Consider the following 23,018-nt stretch of genomic DNA (forward strand, 5'->3'; position numbering starts at 1 on the left):
GGAATGTTTCCCTCTGTTATATTCATATATATATATATATATATATATATATATATATATATATATATATATATATATATATATATATATATATAGTTTTCAATAAGTGATGCAGTAGCAGCAACTCCTCTGACACCTGATCTCAGATACAGTGAAATTTGGAATTACAGCCCAGAAATCTCAAGGAAATACTTACTTTTAAACAAAGCTGTTTCTGACTAGTATAGTACCTAAAATTCTCTATTTGGATTGAGAACTGGATCGGAATAAGTCTAGGAGGTAGGCAACTATGTAAGAATAGAGGCAAAAGCCTACACAGATTGTTCCTTCTTGATGAAATAGTGAGAAATGCTGCAAAACACAAGAAAAATTGCAAAAGAAGAGTGAAATATTAAATTTCTTTTCCACTCTGGCATGTACCAAGATTCTGAATGAATTATTTCTGTCACATGCCAGTTTTATCATTATGGTTTGTTGCTTTTCAGTTACATTTTCCAATGAAAGAAAGCCTGGTTTAAAAAGTAGATTTCATTCATCTTATTTACAGTACAACACTTGCAGGTGTCTTTAAATAATGTTCCCATCTCTGCATAATTTTTAGAATCCACAATAAATGTGTTATTTTAACATTATCACCGAAATCCGAGACAAAAGGTGCCACACAGATATTTCATTTGTAAGGGTACATATTTTATTTATTTCATACTGTTTACAAGCTTTTAATCTCAAGGCTTAAAAATGAAATACAAACAAAATATACAATGTTTCAGAAATATTTACAATGCCTGATTCGAAAATGTAGTCACTTTTGATAGTGTAGACATTTTCAGACACACCTTTCTAGAAAGACACAGCTTTAGAGCACATGTGTGCTCCTTTCAATCTCTCAGTATATGGTTTTAAGTACCACCTGCCCAAAAATGATGTCACACCACAGTTGCTGAGCAAGCAATAATTTATATACTAACGAAATTTAAAACAATTATACAAAGTTAAACAGTCTGTTGCCATTGGGTTACAGCTGCTCACACATAAGCTGTGCTCAGTCTTATTTGTAAATGTATTTACAGTTAATGGAAGGTTTTTATCTTTGCACTTATGGTTTTATTACAAAAAGAAATAAACAAAGAAGGGTAGAGACAGATAAATATTTCAGCACTGGTGATAACAAGCTATTGGCTGTATGAGTTCAAAGGAAACATGAGCAATTACACAGTTTGGCCACTTTTATTCATTTAGAGTGAAGTCTATCTACAAAACAGATCCATCTTCCTCTCTTATGACTTTTCCAGAATTTATAGGATAATACTTTCTCCTGTCATTTGAATAATGACAAAAATTTAAATCATCTTCAATTACAGAAGTAACTTCTTAAATAAATTCTGATGACTCATCACAGTTGCTATCAGCTATTAAAAGAGTTATCTTATTTCTGTGAAACAGTGTGTACAATATTTAAAGTTTTGATGGCAAAGGAAGTCACCAAAACTAATATTAATTTTCTTAACTATTTAACTTCATAATCTCACAGCTGAGAAGATTCTCAGTAGTAACTGTGCGTGAGTACTGAATGGCACATCTGGAAATGCATTATTTTAATAGCAACTGATGAATATGAGTAAAACTATGGTAACTAACTATATAAAGAAATGTGAATGAGAATATGGAAATAGTTCTCACTTAATCTGCATCTAACCGGCTAAGAATTTTGATGCAGATTGTCACTTCAGAAAGAAATCACTATTTTTTATGTAAAACAATTATCTCGTCCAGGGTTGTTTCTATCCCCTCTTCACTAAAAGCAAAGCTATAACTGCAAGTTGTTAATAACTGAGGATATTATTGCTGCAGTGGACTTGACTTCCACAGTTTTTCACTGAGAGTGAACAAAGCATACTAGTAACCATTATTCTGAAGTCTGTCAAATATCTGGGCCTTCACTCTGAATCTGAAACCATGTAGCCAGTTAAGAGGAAAATTCTTAATGCTGGACATCAGTTATGGGCAAATTATTACTTAAATAATGTCTTTCATTCTAAACAACAAAGCACCCATATTCCCTCCAGGAATTTCTTCCTCATTAGGAACAATGACATTAATATCATGATCGTTATACTAATCTGTTTCATTCTATTAATGAAACAAAGTGTGACTAGGTTTCACAACTTAATCTCATATAAATTATGGCGGATCAAAAGTTTCTGCATAAAATTATCACATGACTAGTAAAAAAAGAATAAATGAGCAAATAAACTTAACATCACTTTCAATAAATTACAATATAAATATATTAATAATTCAACAACAAAGAGAGATCTTTTGTTTCCAATTCCACATGAGGATATATACATAATCTCATACACGAGGGCAAGTAGGTAGGACATCAAGCCAAATTCCACTCTCTCAAAGTACTCTCACACCTCCAATCACATCATTTTATTGAAGCACTCCACAATTCTTTACTGACATTCAGATAAAGAATTGTGACGAAACTATTTGCAAGTTGTCTTCATTCCTGTTGTAAATGTGACTGACCAAGTATTTTACACCTGCGAAAAACATTTCTGCAGTATCTTGGAATCTGTCACATTCTGACATCGATTTTTGGACAGACACGCTGAAAAGTGTAACAAAATACACTCAGAATTGTTCAATATTTGATGCGGTTTTTCAATTCTTCTTTTGGCAGAAAGAGGAATTTGAATGCCATTCATCTGAGAGCAGTTAAAATAGTAGACTCTGTTCAAATAATAAGAAAATAAAGCTCAATCCCATAAACAGCAAGTTTCAATTTTCATATCTTGTGGAATTCCATTAGGAAAACAATTCAGTGAATATGTGTAGGGAATAAAATCTGTTGCCATAAGTACTTCAAAATTATGACAGAGCTACTGTTTCAGCTGGTAAGACCACTGCAACAGATGCTATTACAGGACAGAACAATATGCTTAGCCACTAACTATGTTACCTCAACAAAAACTGCAGTTGAAAAGGCTGCATGCTTCATTCAGGTAACTATAAGTTTGATGTAACCAGTCATCATTTTGTTATCAAAATTTCAGTATCCTGTACCATAGTCTTATTTTCAGCTAATCTCCAGCAGCTTGAAGCCATGTTAATGTTTCTGACAGAGGCAACCAGCAATTCGATGAGGCTGCTGTCATTAGAACAAAATTCAGACTAGCACAAGGGCAAAGAAGTTGTGTTGCACTCTCATCCGTCTTCATGACTCCCGAGCAGATCCGTCTGACGCCACAGGATGGAAACGCCGACACCTGATGGGCAAGAATTTTGCAATGTCAGCATAATTTGAATTAGATACATCTGCTACTCGTACTTGCAGTACAGCTTACACAGAGAGAGAGGAGAAGAATAAGTTACATGAGGGAGTGTAAAATGATATGATGATACAAATAATATTACACTGGACCACATGCTGCTTTGATGTCACAGTTAATAAATTAAAGCTGACAAAATTTATCACACCACCCTTCTTTTCCATTCCTCAAAAATTTACTCTCAACTTATGAAAGGATCTGCACTGTGCATTATTAACAGATCATCACGTAAGTAAGTAACAGTTAAAAGAAAGGAAAATTCCTGATTATTTGATTTTGGGAAGAAGACGATTTACTGATCACAAATCATCAGCCAATATGTCACTTGCTAGCTGTCATTTCAAACCTAATACATACATTCAGCCTAGGTTCTCAATTTTACGGGAAGCCATTTTCCTGTGTAATAATTTTTATTCCTAATTCTGCCGTTTTGATCATTTTCAAGCTATCAGTGTTATTGTAATAATGCAGCATCTTACATTCCACACATCTGAGAGAGGAAGCAACATTTGATGGTGTTCTTAACCTGTTTCTTCCCAATGTTGTGTACACACAATGTGAAGTTTTCAGGAATTTATTGTTTTTTAAAAAACTGTTAGTCTAATTGTGAAATATAAAAAACATAAGACAAGAGAACCTGTGAATCCTTTTAAAATAATGATGATGATGACATGTTATTATACAGGGTGTATAAAAAAGAATCATCCGTTGTGGTACATCTATATTTCTGAAGCTAATAAACATATACAATGAATTATGTTTTTTGATGAACGGGAAACGCAAAAAGGTCCCCACCCCCCATAGGTGCTCAGTATACCCCCCTTGGGATGCAAGGCATGTGTCAATGCGATATTCAAATTGTTCCCGCACTGCAGCGAGTATGCCTTTGAGTTACAGCTTCCACAGCTCCTGTTATGCGATGTCTCAGTTCATTCATTGTCGTTGGTAATGGAGGCACAAAAATAGTCTTTTTTAAAACCCCACAAGAAGTAACCACATACAGTCAGGTCCGGTGGCCTTTGAGGCCAGTAATGTAAGGCTGAATCATTTGCTCCAGTGCAACCAATCCATTGTTCAGTAATTCTCCACAAAGAACTTGCACTAGCTGAATTTTGTATGGTTTCATGTGTAAAAGTTGACACAACACATGCCAGATGGACATCAGGGGCATGTTGAGCTGTAGAGTTGCACAGTGAATGGATTTCTGCGGACTCCTTGTGAAGCTATGGAGATGCATTCGATGTCTGTGTCCGACACTCGGGGATTGCCTGCCAATTTTCCTTTCAGCAAACAATCTGTTTCTCATAATTGTTCATGCCATCATCTAACGCTCTGTGCTGTAGAAGGATCCACATGTTATCGAGTACGAAACTCGTGCTGAACAGTTATTGCTGACCCTCACTGTGCAAAACATATAACACAAAACACTTTTTGTTGTCCAGACACTATTTTAACTAAAACTGAAGTGGGTGCATATTGCTGTTACCTAGTGGTAACCACATAAACCTTGTTTGCTCTTTCAAACAATACACTGTTCATACACATATCTCAAATAACATAATAATTATGATTTTTTAAAAATTTGACGACTTTTTTTTGATACGTGCTATATAGTAAGTTCATTCTGCTTTTGTGAAGTTAAACATTGTGTTGTGTGTACATGACACTAGGAAGAAATGGGTTGATAACGGTTTCTTACAACTGGGGTAGTTACAGGCATAGCTGCCACAGGCACAAAGTCCATTTGTGGGAAGAGAAACATCTGACCCTTATGTGCATTTTGTCACTCTGCCAGTGTACAACATGCAAACACATTGGTGTAACAATAAAAAAGAGCAGATATGTGGAATATCAGAGTCTATATGATTACAATTTTTTATTATGATGCCAGTAGTAGAAGTAACTTGAAAATGCCCAAGAGGCCAAAATAAGCTAATAGTTAAATCATGAAATAAATTGGTTATTTCAAAAGTAAAACACCTACAATGGAAAATGTATACAGAAGACTAGGTTCTGAGCTTTAGCAATACAATTTGGCAGATGTGAAATTCAAAATATGATTTATGTTTCTTGGTGATACCGCCATTACATACTGTAGAAAATGAGTGATGTACACCTCTTCTACAAACAAGGCAAGAAGTCAGAAGAAGACAAACAAAAATGTTAACTCATATTGGTGAACTTATACGGTACTGCTAGGCTTGTTTATTTGAGGAAGTTTGTATCATTTTCCCTTTATTCTGCTTCACTGCCCTATTTCCTCTGCTTCTTACTGGTCCTGTACCTGTTGTTGCTTCCATCATTTGATGCTTCCATAATCTGTCTAGTATTTTCTCCTACCACCTATCCACTTTATTTCAGCCCAACTGCTGCATATTACTCATTAACAATCTGCTTTATATACTGATGTCTAAGTGTATCCCTATGGTTCTTTTAGTTCCACCACCCCTTCGACAACTGTTTTCAGCAGTGAGTTGTGAAATAATATGTTCCCAGTAATTATTTTGCTTCAGAGTCATTAGTTTGCTTCAGTTCTCCTGTTGCTATTGTAGACTTTCTCTCATTGCAACAGTATTTGTCTAGCCTCTCCATTATTTTTGTTCTATATTGCACTATAATCTTCTCTTACTTTGTCACATTTTTTACGTAATGTGTGCTTTGTTTCATTTATTTCCTGTATTTCATAGCTCTGTTTGACATTAAGGAACATTAAATGATCCTTTCTTTCTCCATTATCCACTGCATTACTTTTTTCTTCAATTACAAACAGGAAAAGCTCAATGTTTCTTCACGGACTATCCTCATTGCTCGAGACCTGAATATAATTCATTTCAGTAACAGCTTCTTTCCTGCATTGGAAAAGGAAGTTAATTCACATCTATACCAGGCAAACAGTTACACACGCAAATAACTCATCCACAACTCATGGACTACTGTCCAGCGTTGCTGCCTCTGGATCACAGGGTCCCGGTTTCAATTCCCAGTTGGGTTGGGGATTTTCTCTGCCTGGAGTCTGGGTGTTTGCATTGTCCTTATCATTTCATCATCATCATTTGTGACAGTGGCTACATTGGACTGTGTAACAATGGAGACTTCGTACACGTGCTGATGACCGTGCAGTTGAGCGTCCCCCAAACCAAACATCATCATCACACACATATAACTTGATCTATGTTAATTTTCCTTGAAGTTCAAAATGTTGTTGTTGTTGTTGTTGTTTTCAGACTGAAGACTGGTTTGATGCAGGTCTCCATGCTACTCTATCCTGTGCAAACTGCTTCAGCTCTGCGTAACAACTGCAGCCTACATCCAGTGGAACTTGCTGACTGTATTCAAGCCTAGGTCTCTAGAATTTTATTCCCCCCTCCCAAATCCTATCTTTCAGTCAAGGTGTGCCATAAATTTATTTTTACCCCAGTTCAATCCTGTACCACCTTATGTTCTTTTCTGTACCGTTTATCATCCATGTCATACATACGAAGCAACACTCCAGACAAAAACCTCCACAAAAAAACTTGCTGGCTGTGTGTGTATACATATATTAGGCCTACTTCAACTGTATCATCCTTTGGCACTCTGAGGACAATTTTCATTAATTCTGGTAAATATTTATAACAACTTTTTCAGCACAACAAAAAGGGTGATTCTCAATTTTACGATTTGGATCATTGGTAGGTTGATTCTGAAACCTTTAAAAGTACTGCATTCCACAACACTCTTCACCTCTAACTGAAGCTCACTGAGTATATTTGTCAGTTCTCCCCATATGGATACCATACAGGAACAACAGAAAATAACCATTGGAAGAGTTTCCAAGGCAATCTCCTCCATATATGAGTTACACATTTTAAGCAGTTTCCTGACAACTAGATTAATGCAATATTTTTACCTTTAGCTAATGCTGACATACGTGGTGGTTATAATTAAACTTTTGCTACTTAAGAGGGGCTCCCATAAAAATGTGTGATTGTAGGAAAGTGGAACTTCGTGGAAACATTTCTAAGGACATGTGGAAGAGAAGCAATGAATAAATCACTGAAAGAAACAGATTTCAATTTCCACACTAGAGGTTAACATTTTTTAGTTGCATACGACGTTTATGTTCCAGGTTACAAACGTCGGTCAATGTGGTGACCATTGGCATCGACAGCCTGGAACCACACTGGAGATACCATTTCTAAATTGTTTGCAGCACTTGACAAATGGTGAATCACGGAATGTTCAGTTGTTGAGTTACAGCCCATGCACTGCTTGATGATTGCACATTTTCCAGCATTCTCAACCATGGCAACAGTAACTTCTTCAACAATCTGTGGCACCACTGACCGTCGGGCTCTTCCATGACCTTCTCAAATTGCCAGTTAATTCGAACTTCCGAATCTTGTTCTTCAACACCAGTGCAGAAAGAAGACCACTCCGTATTCCTTTAATGTGTCAATACCTGCGAAGAGCAGCTGCACTATTGCCATTATTTCAATAAAACAGTTTTACGGATAAAATACCACTCAATTTCTCCAGACCCATGTTGACTGTCTGCAACTGTAATGCACACTGATGCTTGTTTTTCAATTCTACATTGCCGTACTAGGTCCGGTGCCTAAAGGCAATCACGGTACCAACACTACTAGCCATGGTATGAACATCATTTCGGTAAAGTTGGGTACCCATACATATGATAAATAGTTTTCCATCTACATTGGCTCAAGTAATGGAAGTTTAATTGTAATCACCCTGTGCTTTTTACTTTTGTAACTAATGCTGGTGTATGTAAATAATGTAAAATTTGTACTTTCAATACACTCTTTTATCATCATTTTGGGGGTCAACAGACAACAGTGTGGCTCACAATAACATCTGAAAGTGTCAAAGATTCCCTCAGCTACATCCTTGTGAGTGTTTTAGACGATAATACCCCATAAGAATAAGAGCATTGAGGATTCATCTTGCATCACATGTTACCTATCCTCACTTCTTCAATGCTCCCACTCCCAAAAAAACTAAGACACATCCACACAACAAATAAGTGATAAGAAATGCCTTTGTACACTTGGGTCCACTGATGTTATGATATGCTTAGAATAGGACTTATTTTGTTTAGGTCCATTAGAGCTAATTTCAGTAATGACAGACATTTCTGGTAGCATTTTTCACAGCCCAGGACATTATTATAAATTGTTTATAGAATATTAATGACCGAAAAGTAATTTATTTACTCACAGGATGACATTTCAACTAGAAACACAACATTTAAAAATATGGTTCAGGATTATATGCAGAACCAGAAAGAGGCAGCACACTGTCACACCTGTGCACGCGTTACCTCACCTCGCATTGTTCTCGGCGATGAGTCGCAGATCTGCCGGACTGCTGATGGGTGGTGGGTGTGGGGGCAGCACGGGTCCACCCACGACGCCTCCTGATAAGTCACTGTCCGCTTCACTGCTCTCCTCCCCCCCTCCTGTCCCTGGAGGTGCTGCTAGTAAGTGGCTAGGGATACCACGCAGCTGACAGGAGGATGCAGGGGCAGACATCCTGCATGCAACACATGTGAGAACAACCAAAGTGCCAGGTAGGGTATTCGTAGCCCCTAAGTGGCACAACACAAAATACATTCACACAAACCACATTTCTGACTGAGCTTGGAGCATGGGTCTCCCATGTTATTCAGTAAAAACAATATAAATGACCTCTGATATCAGGCAGACAATTTTATATAGAATTCTGGAAGAGAATGAAGCTTTCATCAATGTAACATACTCAAAATTTAGACCTAGAACAGTATCTTAATAATAAATGTTATTTACCACCACACACTAATTAAAAGGACCTGCATACATATAGTTTTTCATCATATTTGCTCTCAGTTATCATAAATACAGGGTGGAACTACAGTAAAAAAAAAGGGGGGGGGTGACCACACACTTCTTAATAGTGTAACAGAACAACAGATTCAACAAGCTCTTGGTAGATTTCTGAAGATGCAGTACCAGACACCTACACAATTCCCTTAAATTCCAGCCTGGAGGTATGCAGGCACAGAAGTGTCCCATCGGGTTTTGGTTCCCAAAACATCAACTTGAGTTCATTATTGTGTTCCTCAAGCCACTGATTCAAACAGTTATCCAGCTGGAATATGCCACTGCTATTGGAAAGACATCGAAGATGAAGCTATGATGACGGTCCACAATAATTTTCACATTGTCCACAGCCGTCATGGAGCTTTCCACTACCACCATTGGTCCCGTGGTAGCAGAGGTGAATGTCCCATAGCATAATACTGCCCCCACTGTACTGCATCTGTTGTGCAGTGTCTTTTTTTCAGCAGCCATTCGCCCAGGTGAGAAAATTACTAGACATGACCATTGGCCTGGTGTAACAAGAAAAGTGATTCATCTGACCAGGTGACATTTCCATTGATCCGTAGTCCCTTCACATGGATCCCACGCCCACTCCAATTGCAACTGGAATTGGTGGTTATATTGGGTCAACATGGGAACTTATAGGGGTCATCTACTGCAGAGCCTTACGTTTAATGCCATGCACAAGCACTGTACTTTGCTACTATCTTCCATAGATGACTGACTATCTTGCTTTAACAACAGGCAAGCCAGCAACTTCCACATTCTGCGATGAGACATACAATGCTCAACTTCTCTCGGTTTCACCATCCGTTAATCTTTTCCTGTAGCGCTCACAACAGTAGCACACAACCAACAACCAACCAACCAACAACCTTCACTGTTTTTGAGATGAACATGCATGGCACCAGGCCATAATGATCTGCCCTTTGTCAAAATTTCTCTTACCAGTGGATTGCCCACTGTTGGTCTGTACTGTCACTAGAATTACCCGCCATTTTCTCTGCTCTGGTTGTATACATTTCTTACTGGGTCATGTGCCTGCAACACCACCGGCTAGCATTTGGTCTCATGATGGATAGTGGTCACAATGTTTTAGTTTATCAGACTACATTATGATATAGTTGATCTCATTTGCTGAGACAATTGCATGTGGTAGCTTAGAATCACTGACTTATAAGTAGGAGAGACAGCCTTTCCTTTCTCAAAAATCTTTTGTGGAGCTGGTTATATACCAACAGTAATAGTCTAGTTATACATATCATCATCTGAAGCAGGAGGGAGGGAGGGAGAGGAGGAGAGGGAGGGAGGGAGGGAGGGGGAGAGGGAGAGAGAGAGAATCAGAAATCACTTAAAAAGGGCCACTGCAGAAGTGAGACAGGGAAATACAGATAGCAGAAAGATAACTGCAAAGATAACAAAAGGAATAGTTCAGTTGAACAACAAAAGATGAAAGTAAGATTCACTCAGAAATTAAATCAGTAGGAAGCGCAAGGAAGCTAAGGTGAAATTACTGCATGAATCGCATCAGTTTGCCTTTTAAGATTAGAAGGATTCTTTGCACTCTTAAGTACAAAAGATTTCTGGATTATGAAAATTGTTGCCGACAGCAGATTGCACAGTGTAGAAGTCTTACAATCATAATGCTGGTGGTCTGAACCTCATAAGTTACAACATTTTAAAATGTTATTTAAATTCCAAACACAAGTAACAAGTAACAAATATTGAATCATGTAAATGGAAGTATTGATAATACAACTACAGTTTGTACAAAAATATTATAAATGAAACAGAAAATAAAGTACATATTTTATTTGTGGAGATTGAACAGTATTATTGGTATATACAAGGACTGAATTTTCTCATTATGAAAGTATTGGAGGACAATCTGTTTTAATTGTTTAAAAACCATTAAAAAGCCGGGATCACAAAAAATATTTTTCTATTTGAGACAGCTGGTTTCAACAGTCTTAGCTGTTATCTTCGGGTCTTAAACATTACTTTTTTTTGTGGTAAAACATGTTCATTTTACGCTGACCTCATGCACATGATGTCAAGTGAGTAGATATCAGCACATTATAAACATTTGGCATCACTAAAATATTTAACAAGACATAGCATCTTATCCATATAGGTATTGCTCAGAGATGCTCAGTGCATGATACAAATACGGTACACAATAGCACATCTGTTTACATATGCTAGATACGATGCTGTATGCAGCATATGTAAACCTGAAGATAGCACATCTGTTTACATATGCTAGATACAATGCTGTATGCAGCATATGTAAACCTGAAGATAACTGTTGAAATCAATTGTCTTCATTTAAAAAAAGTTTTGCGCAATCATGGCTTTTGAATGGTTTTTTATAAGAATAAGGAATTTCACATGTGTGTACCAAATTCTAGTTTATTTTCATACAAACAGTATCTACATCTACATGGATACTCTGCAAAAATCACATTTAAGTGCCTGGCAGAGGGTTCATCGAACCACCTTCACAATTCTCTATTATTCCAATCTCGTATAACAGGCGGGAAGAATGAACACCTATATCTTTCCGTACGAGCTCTGATTTCCCCTATTTTAAGTGAAAATTAAGTATCCGACTTTCAGAAGAATATTAACCATGCTGTCTCAAAAACAGCAAAAGCAGAGGAATGCAAATTTAACACCTCATGTATCGTGTTGCTGACAAAAGTAATATACAAAAGAATGGAGAAGAACATTAGGGAACTTTTGGGTGACAATCAGTTTGGTATTAGCAAAGGTAAAGGCACCACAAAGTCAGTAACAATATTGTGCTTGATAATGGAGGCAGGATGTAAGAAAAATCAAGACACTCAAGATTTGTTGACCTAGAAAAAGCATTTGACAACATAAACTTGTGCAAGATGTTTGAAACCTCTAGGGGCAGGCAGATAATATCCAGTATATACAAGAATAATGAGCAAGCAATAAAGATAGAAATGCCAGATTAAAAAAGGCAGTGCAATCTTTCTTTCCTTCTTTCCTAATGTCCAACCTGCACACCGAAAAGCAATGATGGAAATATATTTATATTATTTGTGAGTGGAATTATAGTTCAGAGTGAAAGGCTGTCACCACTAAGATTTACTGATGACATTGTTATCCTTAGAGAAAGTAAGGAAGAATTGCAAGGCCTGAAGAATGGGATGAACAGCATAATTAGCAAACATTATGGACTGAAAGTAAACCAAAGAAATATGAAAATAGTGAGGTAGTAAAGGAATTATTCTGCTTTCGAATAATAAAAAAAATAAAAAAAATAAAAAAATAAAAAAAAACACCTGACAGACGAAGAACAGAGCACATAACCAGTACACTAGCACAAACAGAGTACTTGTCACTAGATGAACTATAATAGTATCTGTCTTAAGCCCTAATTTGAGAAGAATTTATATCTCGAACCACTGTTCAATTTATCTTCTAATTTTGTAATGTTACAACTTATACAAAGTACTGATCCCAAAAATCAAATGTTTTTGTTAAATTAAAGAAGATACTTTTCTCTGCTAATGAATACATATTCTTCAGCTATATTAACACTGGCTGTCATTTATATTGCTCTCTTAAAATGATTAAACCAAACACCATTAGTATATACAGAAATTAATTTGAATTGTAGATAGTAAGTTTGGTGGTGGTAATCAAATTTTGTACATCTTGTCTGAAATGAGTTGGATTTTTATTTGTGTGTCTCCTAATTTGCACGCTTCAGGCAGAAGTTTAGACACAATGGCAAATTCTGATTACATTAGTCTTAGCTTACTGGAGATATATTTTTTATCTATCTTGACTTTAATACAAACACACAGAAAAGTCACGTAAATGACTGTATTTTATTTATTTTCAGTAGTAAATAGTATATTCAATGAGTGCAGATTTGTGTGGTTTCAAAAGGTACTGTCAAATGTTAATAGTGTTTATTACTGCCTTTAATATTTATAAACTGCTAAAATGTGCTAACTGAATTACATGTACTGTTACTGGACACCAAACGACAACTTATACAATAGCTGTGAAAGTAAAATGTACTCTTAAAAAACTGTGAATTTCTTGAATTTCAAATTATTTGCCCAAGCTCAGTCAATAATGAGGTATTTTAGTAACATCACCATCTAAAGCATTCCATCTATTACATTCAGAACTGTGATATATTCTCATCTAAAACACAAAAGGATTTTACTAAGCATGTATTAAATGCTGACCCAAAGTTTACTTCATGATTACAACATTCAGTGGATAACTTCTATTTTTAAACTAAAAACATTTTTAAAAAAATAGAAGGCACGAAAACTATATTCTAAATACTAGAAAATGGAACAGGGTAACTGATGGAAAATTTATGCTTCAACAGGTGAATTATTCCATATGTGATCTTCAACAAGGTTATTAGATGACAAAGTAATCTAAGTCTGCTACTGAGAATATATGGGCCAAATTTGTTACAGTAGGTTACATTTTATAAAACATAGGCTGGTCAAATAATCAAAAACATGGTACAATTTCAAATGCACAGATTAACTGAAAAGCAAGAGGGAGAGGGACAGTGTGTGTAAGTTGTTGCAGATATGTGTTGAGCAGCAATCTATCCAAATTCATATTGTTGTTTGGAGAATGTGGAAAGGTACACTTGCTTACTGCTATTGCTAATGAAACCTTGACTGGGAACTGAAGTCATTTTAAATGAATGGGTAACTGGTTTGAATCATTGGTAGATCAGCGAGGATAGTAGTTTCAATGTCAGTATTTCGCATAGTTTCTGTTAAAACAGATTGCAGGGAAGAAAATAAAACAATACATAGGTGTGTATGTATTTTTTAAACTATAAGAAGAGTGAGTGTGATAACACAAAACCTGTACATTGTTTCCAGAATGAAAGATAAGAGTCAAGGTACTGGCAGAATTAAAGCTGTGAGGATCTATCACGAGTCGTTCTTGGGCAGCTCAGATGGTATAGCACTTGTCTGTGAAAGGCAAAAGGTCCCGAGTTTGAGTCTCATTCCAGCACACAGTTTTAATGTACCAGGAAGTTTCTGTTCATTGTTGTTTTTTTAAAAAATATATAACTGTCTGAACATTTATTAGACTACTGTGTAAAAATTTGGAGTAAGTTGGTCAAGAATGCGTCAAGATTTTTGCCAACCTCTTTAAATATCATTATATACATACAAGGGTTACTCAGAAAGTAATGCACTGCATTTTTTTCCCAGCTGAAAACAGTGCTACGAATGCGAAACGTTACACACGCATTATTTGAAGTCTCCCGAGTGAGCGTGCCAAGTTTCCGTCCCTTCCGACAGATAGCGTAGCTGCAGGACAGTTTCAAAATGGCTTCCTTAGGTGATGTACGTTACAAGCAATATGCCGTGACTGAATTTCTCACTGTTGGGGAATATTCACAAACGCTTGTGCAAAGTCTATGGAGTACCTGCTGTCAACAGAAGTACAGTCAGTCACAAGGCACAGAGGGTGAGGTCATCAGAAGGCGGGTTGGCAGAGCTCCACGATTTGCAACTGTTGGGAAGACCATCCGCGGCTGTCACAGCTGACATGTTGCAGCAAGTCTGATGTTTGGGCCATTACAGGATGTCATTCATGGAAGACATTTTGAGGACGATGAATGACACAGTGAAGCATTGGCTCCACCACCAGGATGAGGACTTGTATTGACAGGGCATACATGCCCCTGTTTCATGCTGGAGGAAGGCCATAGAATGGGATGGAGATTACGTGGAAAAATAGGGTGTGTAGATAAAACACCATTCTTTTGTGCGTGTAATTCTCATTATGTTCAATAAGGAAAAAAAAATTCAGTGCGTTACTTTCTGGGCAACCCTAGTATATATGTTCATATACCATACATATTGAAAGAAATATGTAGCCTATGTCTGTCCAAACATTAACTAACATTTCATGTAAAAATTTGAAGTAAATCGGTGAAGAACTTTTTGAGATTTTTGCTAACATTGTTTCCCCTTTATATAGTACATACACATTTATATATGATAAACATTTTAAAAATTTGTAGCCCATGACTACCTTTATTACAGTATTGTGTAAAAGTCTGAAAAAATTAGTCATGAACTTTTCCAAATTTTTGGTAACGATGTTAAACAATGACTTGTCTTTATGTGGTATAGATAAGACAACTTCTGTCCTTTATTTACAGGCATGGCCCATTTTGCAGCATTTTAGCTGCATCATCAGGTGCAAGCAGTACAAACTGACAAACAGACTCATGTAACATAACTAAAATGGAAAGTACGTATGGGATGAACATACAAAATCAAGTCATGTTCCAATTGAGGAAAGAGAATGGGATGACCCAGCAGCCATAGTCAGCAATTTTTAGCTAAATATTGTATGTCAAACATACAATAACATAGAATGCTCCCATGATAGCTAGAAAGAACAAAAGTTAATAAGAAGAAATTCCTTTAAGAGACCATCATGTAGGTAAAATACATAAATTTCCATTCACCATGAGTAACAATATCTGGTGAGCTAATGGATTCTCTACATAATGAAATTGTGATCAGAACACAGGTTGTATATGATCATCTGCAGGACGATGTAAAATTTGAGAAGCTAACAGTCCCTCATAAAGAGGAGGGACTGATGACCCTGCAGTTTGCTCCCTTTCCTCTCCACACCAACCAATCTAAAATGCATTAAAAAACACACAAGTAAAGACACTTTCATTCAATCTTAAACTGCAGTAAATTTTTTGGAGCATTAACTACAATTTAAGACTGAATAACTGCTTCTTTAGTAGTACATTTTTCAAACCATTTTAAGTAAATGAGAGACAGTTAGCTGCTCAAATTTAACATTATCCCGAATATGATCATACCAGTTTGTACTTTGATTATGATTTCATTACATCAGGACGCTGTTAGCTCATCAGATACTGTTACTCATGGTGAGTGGAATTTATTGGTATTTTTCCTACCTGATGGTCTCTTAATAAAAATTTCTTCTTATTAGCGTTCATCCTTTCTAGATATCATGGGAGCATTCTATGTTATGTTATGTTATGTTAAACATCTGATACTCAATGCAAAATTGCTGACTATGTATGTTGGGTCATCCCATTCTCCTTTCTCGACTGGAACTTTACTTGATTTTGTGGGTATGTTCATCCCATATATACTACTCATTTCCCATGTATACTTTTCTTGCCTTACATGAATCTTTGTCTATCAGTTTGTACAGCTTGCACCTGGCGATGCAGCTAAAATGCTGAAAAATCAGTCATGCCTATAAATAAAGGACTTATAGCTAGACTTATCTTTTCAAAATGATATACCCAAGTGTGGCTGCTACATAAATGAAGACTGATTTGAGCTCTGTTAATGAGCATCCATAAATCAAAGATGATACAATGCAGAGAACAAGGGATGGGTAAACAGGTGTAAAAGGCAGGAGGCAACCATTGCAATTGCCTTGTCTTATGTCAACATTTTCCTTCCTCTGGAACTCAGTTAGTTCATAACTGAATTTGTTAAATAAGTTCAGTTGGGGAATGACTCTTTCATTCTGCAGTGATGTGTATGTATTGTTTTAAAAAGGTTGCAAAGTACAAACCGTACAATCAATCTGTGAAGGCAGCTCACGAGTCACGCATAGACAGCTCAGCTTGATACTCATGCCAAGAGGTGAAGTTCCAGGTTTGAGTTCCAGCCTGGCACACAGTTTTAATCCGCCAAGAAGTCTCAAGTTCATTTGCCTGTTTTATTGTTACTCCATAACTGGTGGAATGTGGTTTTCAAATTTAAACAGAACAGTGTTATTTTAATGTGTCTGCTGGGTATGTCATTGCCATTTTAATAGCAGAAAGTCCTCAATGACTCCTAAAAAAGCCATTAGTTCTTTTACAGAGCAAGTTACAGCAGATGAATTCACAGAAATGGCATGCAATGTGGGAATTATGCTACAAGCCTCTTTGATAAAGCTGTTTAATTAAATCCACTAAATGGACTGCGCAGTATTAGTAACAGCTCACAATTTAGTCCATACTGCAGAGGAAAGTCTAATTACTAATTCTGGTTAGCAACAAAGTAAGCCAAACAATCGCATGGGACGCTGCGTCACTAGTCTGCAAAAACTAGCTCCTCCTAATCACAATGTATGACATGCAACTCTAGTTTTACTAGATAACAGTGAGTGATGTTCACTATTGTTTCAAGAACGTACAGCATAAAATAGTGGTTCACATTGGAATTAAGAGACATGATAACTGAAATTAAAACAGGAAGTGCACATAAAGTATAAATGTTACAGAAACACTAACATATCACTGTAATATGCTGGGTTCTGCTTTCTGTACGATCGTTGACAGTGCATGCACTCCAACATGTATGATGCTGCACACACCAAAGTATGACAGGAAGAGCCAAATATCCAAGCAAAAGAACATGGAGGACGGAAAAAAAAAATTGTGTATCAGATGGCAACAGAAAGAAAACATGTACAGAGACACACAAACATGAGAAAAGGCATGCAGAGGTAGATAAACAACAAGTGACAAACTTACCTTTGACGCTGCTGCTGCTGCAACTGCTGCTGCTGACTACGTTGGCCCGGCCGGCGGAAGCGCAGGTTCAGCTGCGACTGGTCCGTCACATACTTCGCCTCTCTCTCACGACGTCTGCGCAGTGCAGGCGTGCACGCTGCCAGGCGTGCGTCCGAGGAGTCCTCGTCACTCGGTCGCGCATCTGGCAAAGTCTGGCATCTGCGTAATGGGATTGCTACACCAACTTCTTCATGTTCTTCGTTACTCCTGCAAGGGTGTCAGTGAGCAAAATGTCAAAATAATTAAAAAAACTGGGGGGAATTATGATAGTTTTGGTAACTTGTAGCTTTCAAAATTCAAGATTCCATTCTATTATCAAAGATGCAATGCTAAGGGGGCAAGCACTGTTTTTAAAGTTCATGTGTGACAGGTATTTTTAATAATTCCTTTCTGAACAGTGGGTGAGAAAACTGGTGCAAATGATTCTGAATAAAAAGTGAAACAGTACACTGAAGAAGCAACAATGAGGACATTTAGTGAATGAAAAATTAACCTCACACAACTATCTGAAATAAGAAAGATGAACATGACCTAAAAAGTAGAAGTTCATATGATGTGGATAATATCTCCAATAAGACATTAAAAAGGTGTGGTCCTGTAACATTTAATATTCTTAGTTATATAATGCATTGTTAAATCCATGGCGTTCTCCCTCAATGACTGAAATATACTGTTGATAGTTTTCTCCATAAAAGGGGTGACTCCACAGATGTCAATAACTATAGTAATTGTGGAATAGGAAATGACTGATAACACATGACTAGATAAACATAGTTTCACATGACAGATCATGTTGCAATTAATGTAAAGATCTAATTATTCATTTATTAGCTTTCAAATAGTTACTTCTTCAAGACTGGTACTGTGGAAATACAGTCTCTTGGCAAATGCAGGAAAGAAAAGCAAGTCACTAGTCTGACAATGTTGTTGTTGTTGTGTGCTTCAGTCCTGAGACTGGTTTGATGCAGCTCTCCATGCTACTCTATCCTGTGCAAGCTTCTCCATCTCCCAGTACCTACTGCAACCTACATCCTTCTGAATCTGCTTGGTGTATTCATCTCTTGGTCTCCCTCTACGATTTTTACCCTCTACGCTGCCCTCCAATACTAAATTGGTGATCCCTTGATGCCTCAGAACATGTCCTACCAACCGATCCCTTCTTCTAGTCAAGTTGTGCCACAAACTTCTCTTCTCCCCAATCCTATTCAACATCTCCTCATTAGTTATGTGATCTACCCATCTAATCTTCAGAATTCTTCTGTAGCACCACATTTTGAAAGCTTCTATTCTCTTATGGTCTAAACTAATTATCGTCCATGTTTCACTTCCATACGTGGCTACACTCCATACAAATACTTTCAGAAACGACTTCCTGACATTTAAATCAATACTCGATGTTAACAAATTTCTCTTCTTCAGAAACGCTTTCCTTCCCATTGCCAGTCTACATTATATATCCTCTCCACTTCGACCATCATCAGTTATTTTGCCCCCCAAATAACAAAACTCCTTTACTACTTTAAGTGTCTCATTTCCTAATCTAATACCCTCAGCATCACCCGACTTAATTCGACTACATTCCATTATCCTCGTTTTGCTTTTGTTGATGTTCATCTTATATCCTCCTTTCAAGACACTATCCATTCCGTTCAACTGCTCTTCCAAGTCCTTTGCTGTCTCTGACAGAATTATGTAATCGGAGAACCTCAAAGTTTTTATTTCTTCTCCATGGATTTTAATACCTACTCTGAATTTTTCTTTTGTTTCCTTCACTGCTTGCTCAATATACAGATTGAATAACATCGGGGAGAGGCTACAACCCTGTCTCACTCCCTTCTCAACCACTGCTTCCCTTTCATGCCCCTCAACTCTTTAACTGCCATTTGGTTTCTATACAAATTGTAAATAGCCTTTCGCTCCCTGTATTTTACCCCTGCCAACTTCAGAATTTGAAAGAGAGTATTTCAGTCAACATTGTCAAAAGCTTTCTCTAAATCTACAAATGCTAGAAACGTAGGTTTGTCTTTCCTTAATCTAGCTTCTAAGATAAGTCGTAGGGTCAGTATTGCCTCACATGTTCCAGTATTTCTACGGAATCCAAACTGATCTTCCCCTAGGTCGGCTTCTACTAGTTTTTCCACTCGTCTGTAAAGAATTCGCTTTAGTATTTTGCAGTCGTGACTTATTAAACTGATAGTTCGGTAATTTTCACATCTGTCTAAACCTGCTTTCTTTGGGATTGGAATTATTATATTCTTCTTGAAGTGTGAGGGTATTTCGCCTGTCTCATACATCTTGCTCACCAGATGGTAGAGTTTTGTCAAGACTGGCTCTCCCAAGGCCGTCAGTAGTTCTAATGGAATGTTGTCTACTCCTGGGGCCTTGTTTCGACTCAGGTCTTTCAGTGCTCTGTCAAACTCTTCACGCAGTATCATATCTCCCATTTCATCTTCATCTACATCCTCTTCCATTTCCATAATATTGTCCTCAAGTACATCGCCCTTGTATAGACCCTCTATATACTCCTTCCACCTTTCTGCTTTCCCTTCTTTGCTTAGAACTGGGTTTCCATCTGAGCTCTTGATATTCATGCAAGTGGTTCTCTTTTCTCCAAAGGTCTCTTTAATTTTCCTGTAGGCAGTATCTATCTTACCCCTAGTGGGATAAGCCTCTACATCCTTACATTTATCCTCTAGCCATCCCTGCTTAGCCATTTTGCACTTCCTGTCGATCTCATTTTTGAGATGTTTGTATTCCTTTTTGCCTGATTCATTTACTGCATTTTTATATTTTCTCCTTTCATCAATTAAATTCAATATTTCTTCCGTTACCCAAGGATTTCTACTAGCCCTCGTCTTTTTACCTACTTGATCCTCTGCTGCCTTCACTACTTCATCCCTCAAAGCTACCCGTTCTTCTTCTACTGTATTTCTTTTCCCCCCATTCCTGCCATTTGTTCCCTTACGCTCGCCCTGAAACTCTGTAAAACCTCTGGTTTAGTCAGTTTATCCAGGTCCCATCTCCTTAAATTCCCACCTTTTTGCAGTTTCTTCAGTTTCAATCTACAGTTCATAACCAACAGATTGTGGTCAGAGTCCACATCTGCCCCTGGAAATGTCTTACAATTTAAAACCTGGTTCCTAAATCTCTGTCTTACCATTATATAATCTATCTGAAATCTGTCAGTATCTCCAGGCTTCTTCCATGTATACAACCTTCTTTTATGATTCTTGAACCAAGTGTTAGCTATGATTAAGTTGTGCTCTGTGCAAAATTCTACCAGGCGGCTTCCTCTTTCATTTCTTAGCCCCAATCCATATTCACCTACTATGTTTCCTTCTCTCCCTTTTCCTACTACCGAATTCCAGTCACCCATGACTATTAAATTTTCGTCCCCCTTCACTATCTGAATAATTTCTTTTATTTCGTCATACATTTCTTCAATTATTTCGTTATCTGCAGAGCTAGTTGGCATATAAACTTGTACTACTGTAGTAGGTGTGGGCTTTGTGTCTATCTTGGCCACAATAATGTGTTCACTACGCTGTTTGTAGTAGCTTATTCCTATTTTTTTATTCTTTATTAAACCTACTCCTGCATTACCCCTATTTGACTTTGTATTTATAACCCTGTATTCGCCTGACCAAAAGTCTTTGTTCTTCCTGCCACCGAACTTCACTAATTCCCACTATATCTAACTTTAACCTATCCATTTCCCTTTTTAAATTTTCTAACCTACCTCCTCCGATCCGTAGAACGGCAGTTTCCTTTCTCCCCCCATGAACCATTGACCTTGCCGTTGGTGGTGAGGCTTGCGTGCCTCAGCAATACAGATAGCCTACCGTAGATGAAACCACAACGGAGGGGTATCTGTTGAGAGGCCAGACAAACGTGTGGTTCCTGAAGAGGGGCAGCAGCCTTTTCAGTAGTTGCAGGGGCAACAGTCTGGATGATTGACTGATTTGGCCTTGTAACACTAACCAAAACAGCCTCGCTGTGCTGGTACTGCGAACAGTTGAAAGAAAGGGGTAACTAAAGCCGTAATTTTTCCCGAGGGCATGCAGCTTTACTGTATGGTTAATGATGATGGTGTCCTCTTGGGTAAAATATTCCGGAGGTAAAATAGTCCCCCATTCGGATCTCCGGGCGGGGACTATTCAGGAGGACGTCATTATCAGGAGAAAGAAGTCTGACATTATGATACAGAAAACCTGCAATCTACCTGCTTTGCTACATTCATTTGCAAGTTAACCAGAGGCTTTCCTGTAGAAATTCTCAAAGTGTAGCTTCTGACAGTAACCCTTGATGCAGATGTTAAAATAACCCAGTAAAAACAGTTTATTTATGGACACACAGTTGTTTCTGTGAGGATGGAAACTTACCTAACAGTTACATGTGACAAACCCCACACACAGAACAATCTTAATGCTAGTGGCCTATGACAGCGATGAGGTGAACATTTTATTTCAGGATAATGATGTTGAAGACAGAGTGAAATTTAATATTACAAAGTACCTTATACATGTTGTGTTAAATAACAGATCAGATGTAAATTGCTCTTGCACACCATGTCACTAGGTAGTGACACACTTTTAGTTAAAGTCTGTGGCTTCTGGTGCTAATATTTTTTTCACCAATATATTTTTGTGTTCACTTGAAAACTAATAAACTATACCAACTATTATGACTCAGATGTGTTTTTTTTCCCTTTCGTGTGAGTAATATAATACAATACACTTTGCTGTGGCCTTATATTCGATGCCATGGGAAACCTCCCCCCCCCCCCTCTCTCTCTCTGGCAACACTGAATTCAAGTGGCAGTGCACAGATGCGATGAAGATGAGTTGTCAGGAGTCAGGTGTCACATGCTTGCTACCATTGTTTCCCTCGCGTTCTGCCATCACAAACGCAGAACACTGCCTATCCTATGATGTGTCATAGCAGTCTACAGTGCCACTTAACTTGAATTGAAACTGATTTGTGTTATTGGTAACAGTACAATATTTTTGTTAGTAGTTAGTTTCATAATAGAAAAAAAATAAAAGATATTCATATATATAAATATATATAAATTGAAAGTAATAGCATATGCAGAACACCATAAAACAGAGCGCAACTGAGCAGAATTTCAACCCTCCATCAACAGAAAAAACCATTCACGACTGGCAGGCTAGTAAAGAACTGAAAAAAATGAGGAAGACTAAATGTGCCAATACA

General features: G+C 37.3%; 1 protein-coding gene across 3 annotated transcripts in view; it reads right to left on the reverse strand.

The window, feature by feature from the left end:
- Positions 1–668: 668 nt before the first annotated feature.
- LOC126202870 (tau-tubulin kinase homolog Asator) overlaps positions 669–23,018 on the reverse strand; it is a 624,922-nt gene continuing 602,572 nt past the window's right edge. For all 3 annotated transcript variants that reach the window (XM_049936900.1, XM_049936902.1, XM_049936901.1), the window contains 3 exons: positions 17,763–18,008; positions 8,664–8,870; positions 669–3,275 (listed from right to left, as the gene is read on the reverse strand). In XM_049936900.1, coding sequence (XP_049792857.1) covers positions 3,224–3,275; positions 8,664–8,870; positions 17,763–18,008 — 505 coding nt within the window. In that variant the 3' untranslated portion in view covers positions 669–3,223. The remainder of the gene's footprint in view (positions 3,276–8,663; positions 8,871–17,762; positions 18,009–23,018) is intronic.

This window comes from Schistocerca nitens, chromosome 9 (assembly GCF_023898315.1).
Source record: "Schistocerca nitens isolate TAMUIC-IGC-003100 chromosome 9, iqSchNite1.1, whole genome shotgun sequence".
Lineage (NCBI taxonomy): Eukaryota > Metazoa > Arthropoda > Insecta > Orthoptera > Acrididae > Schistocerca > Schistocerca nitens.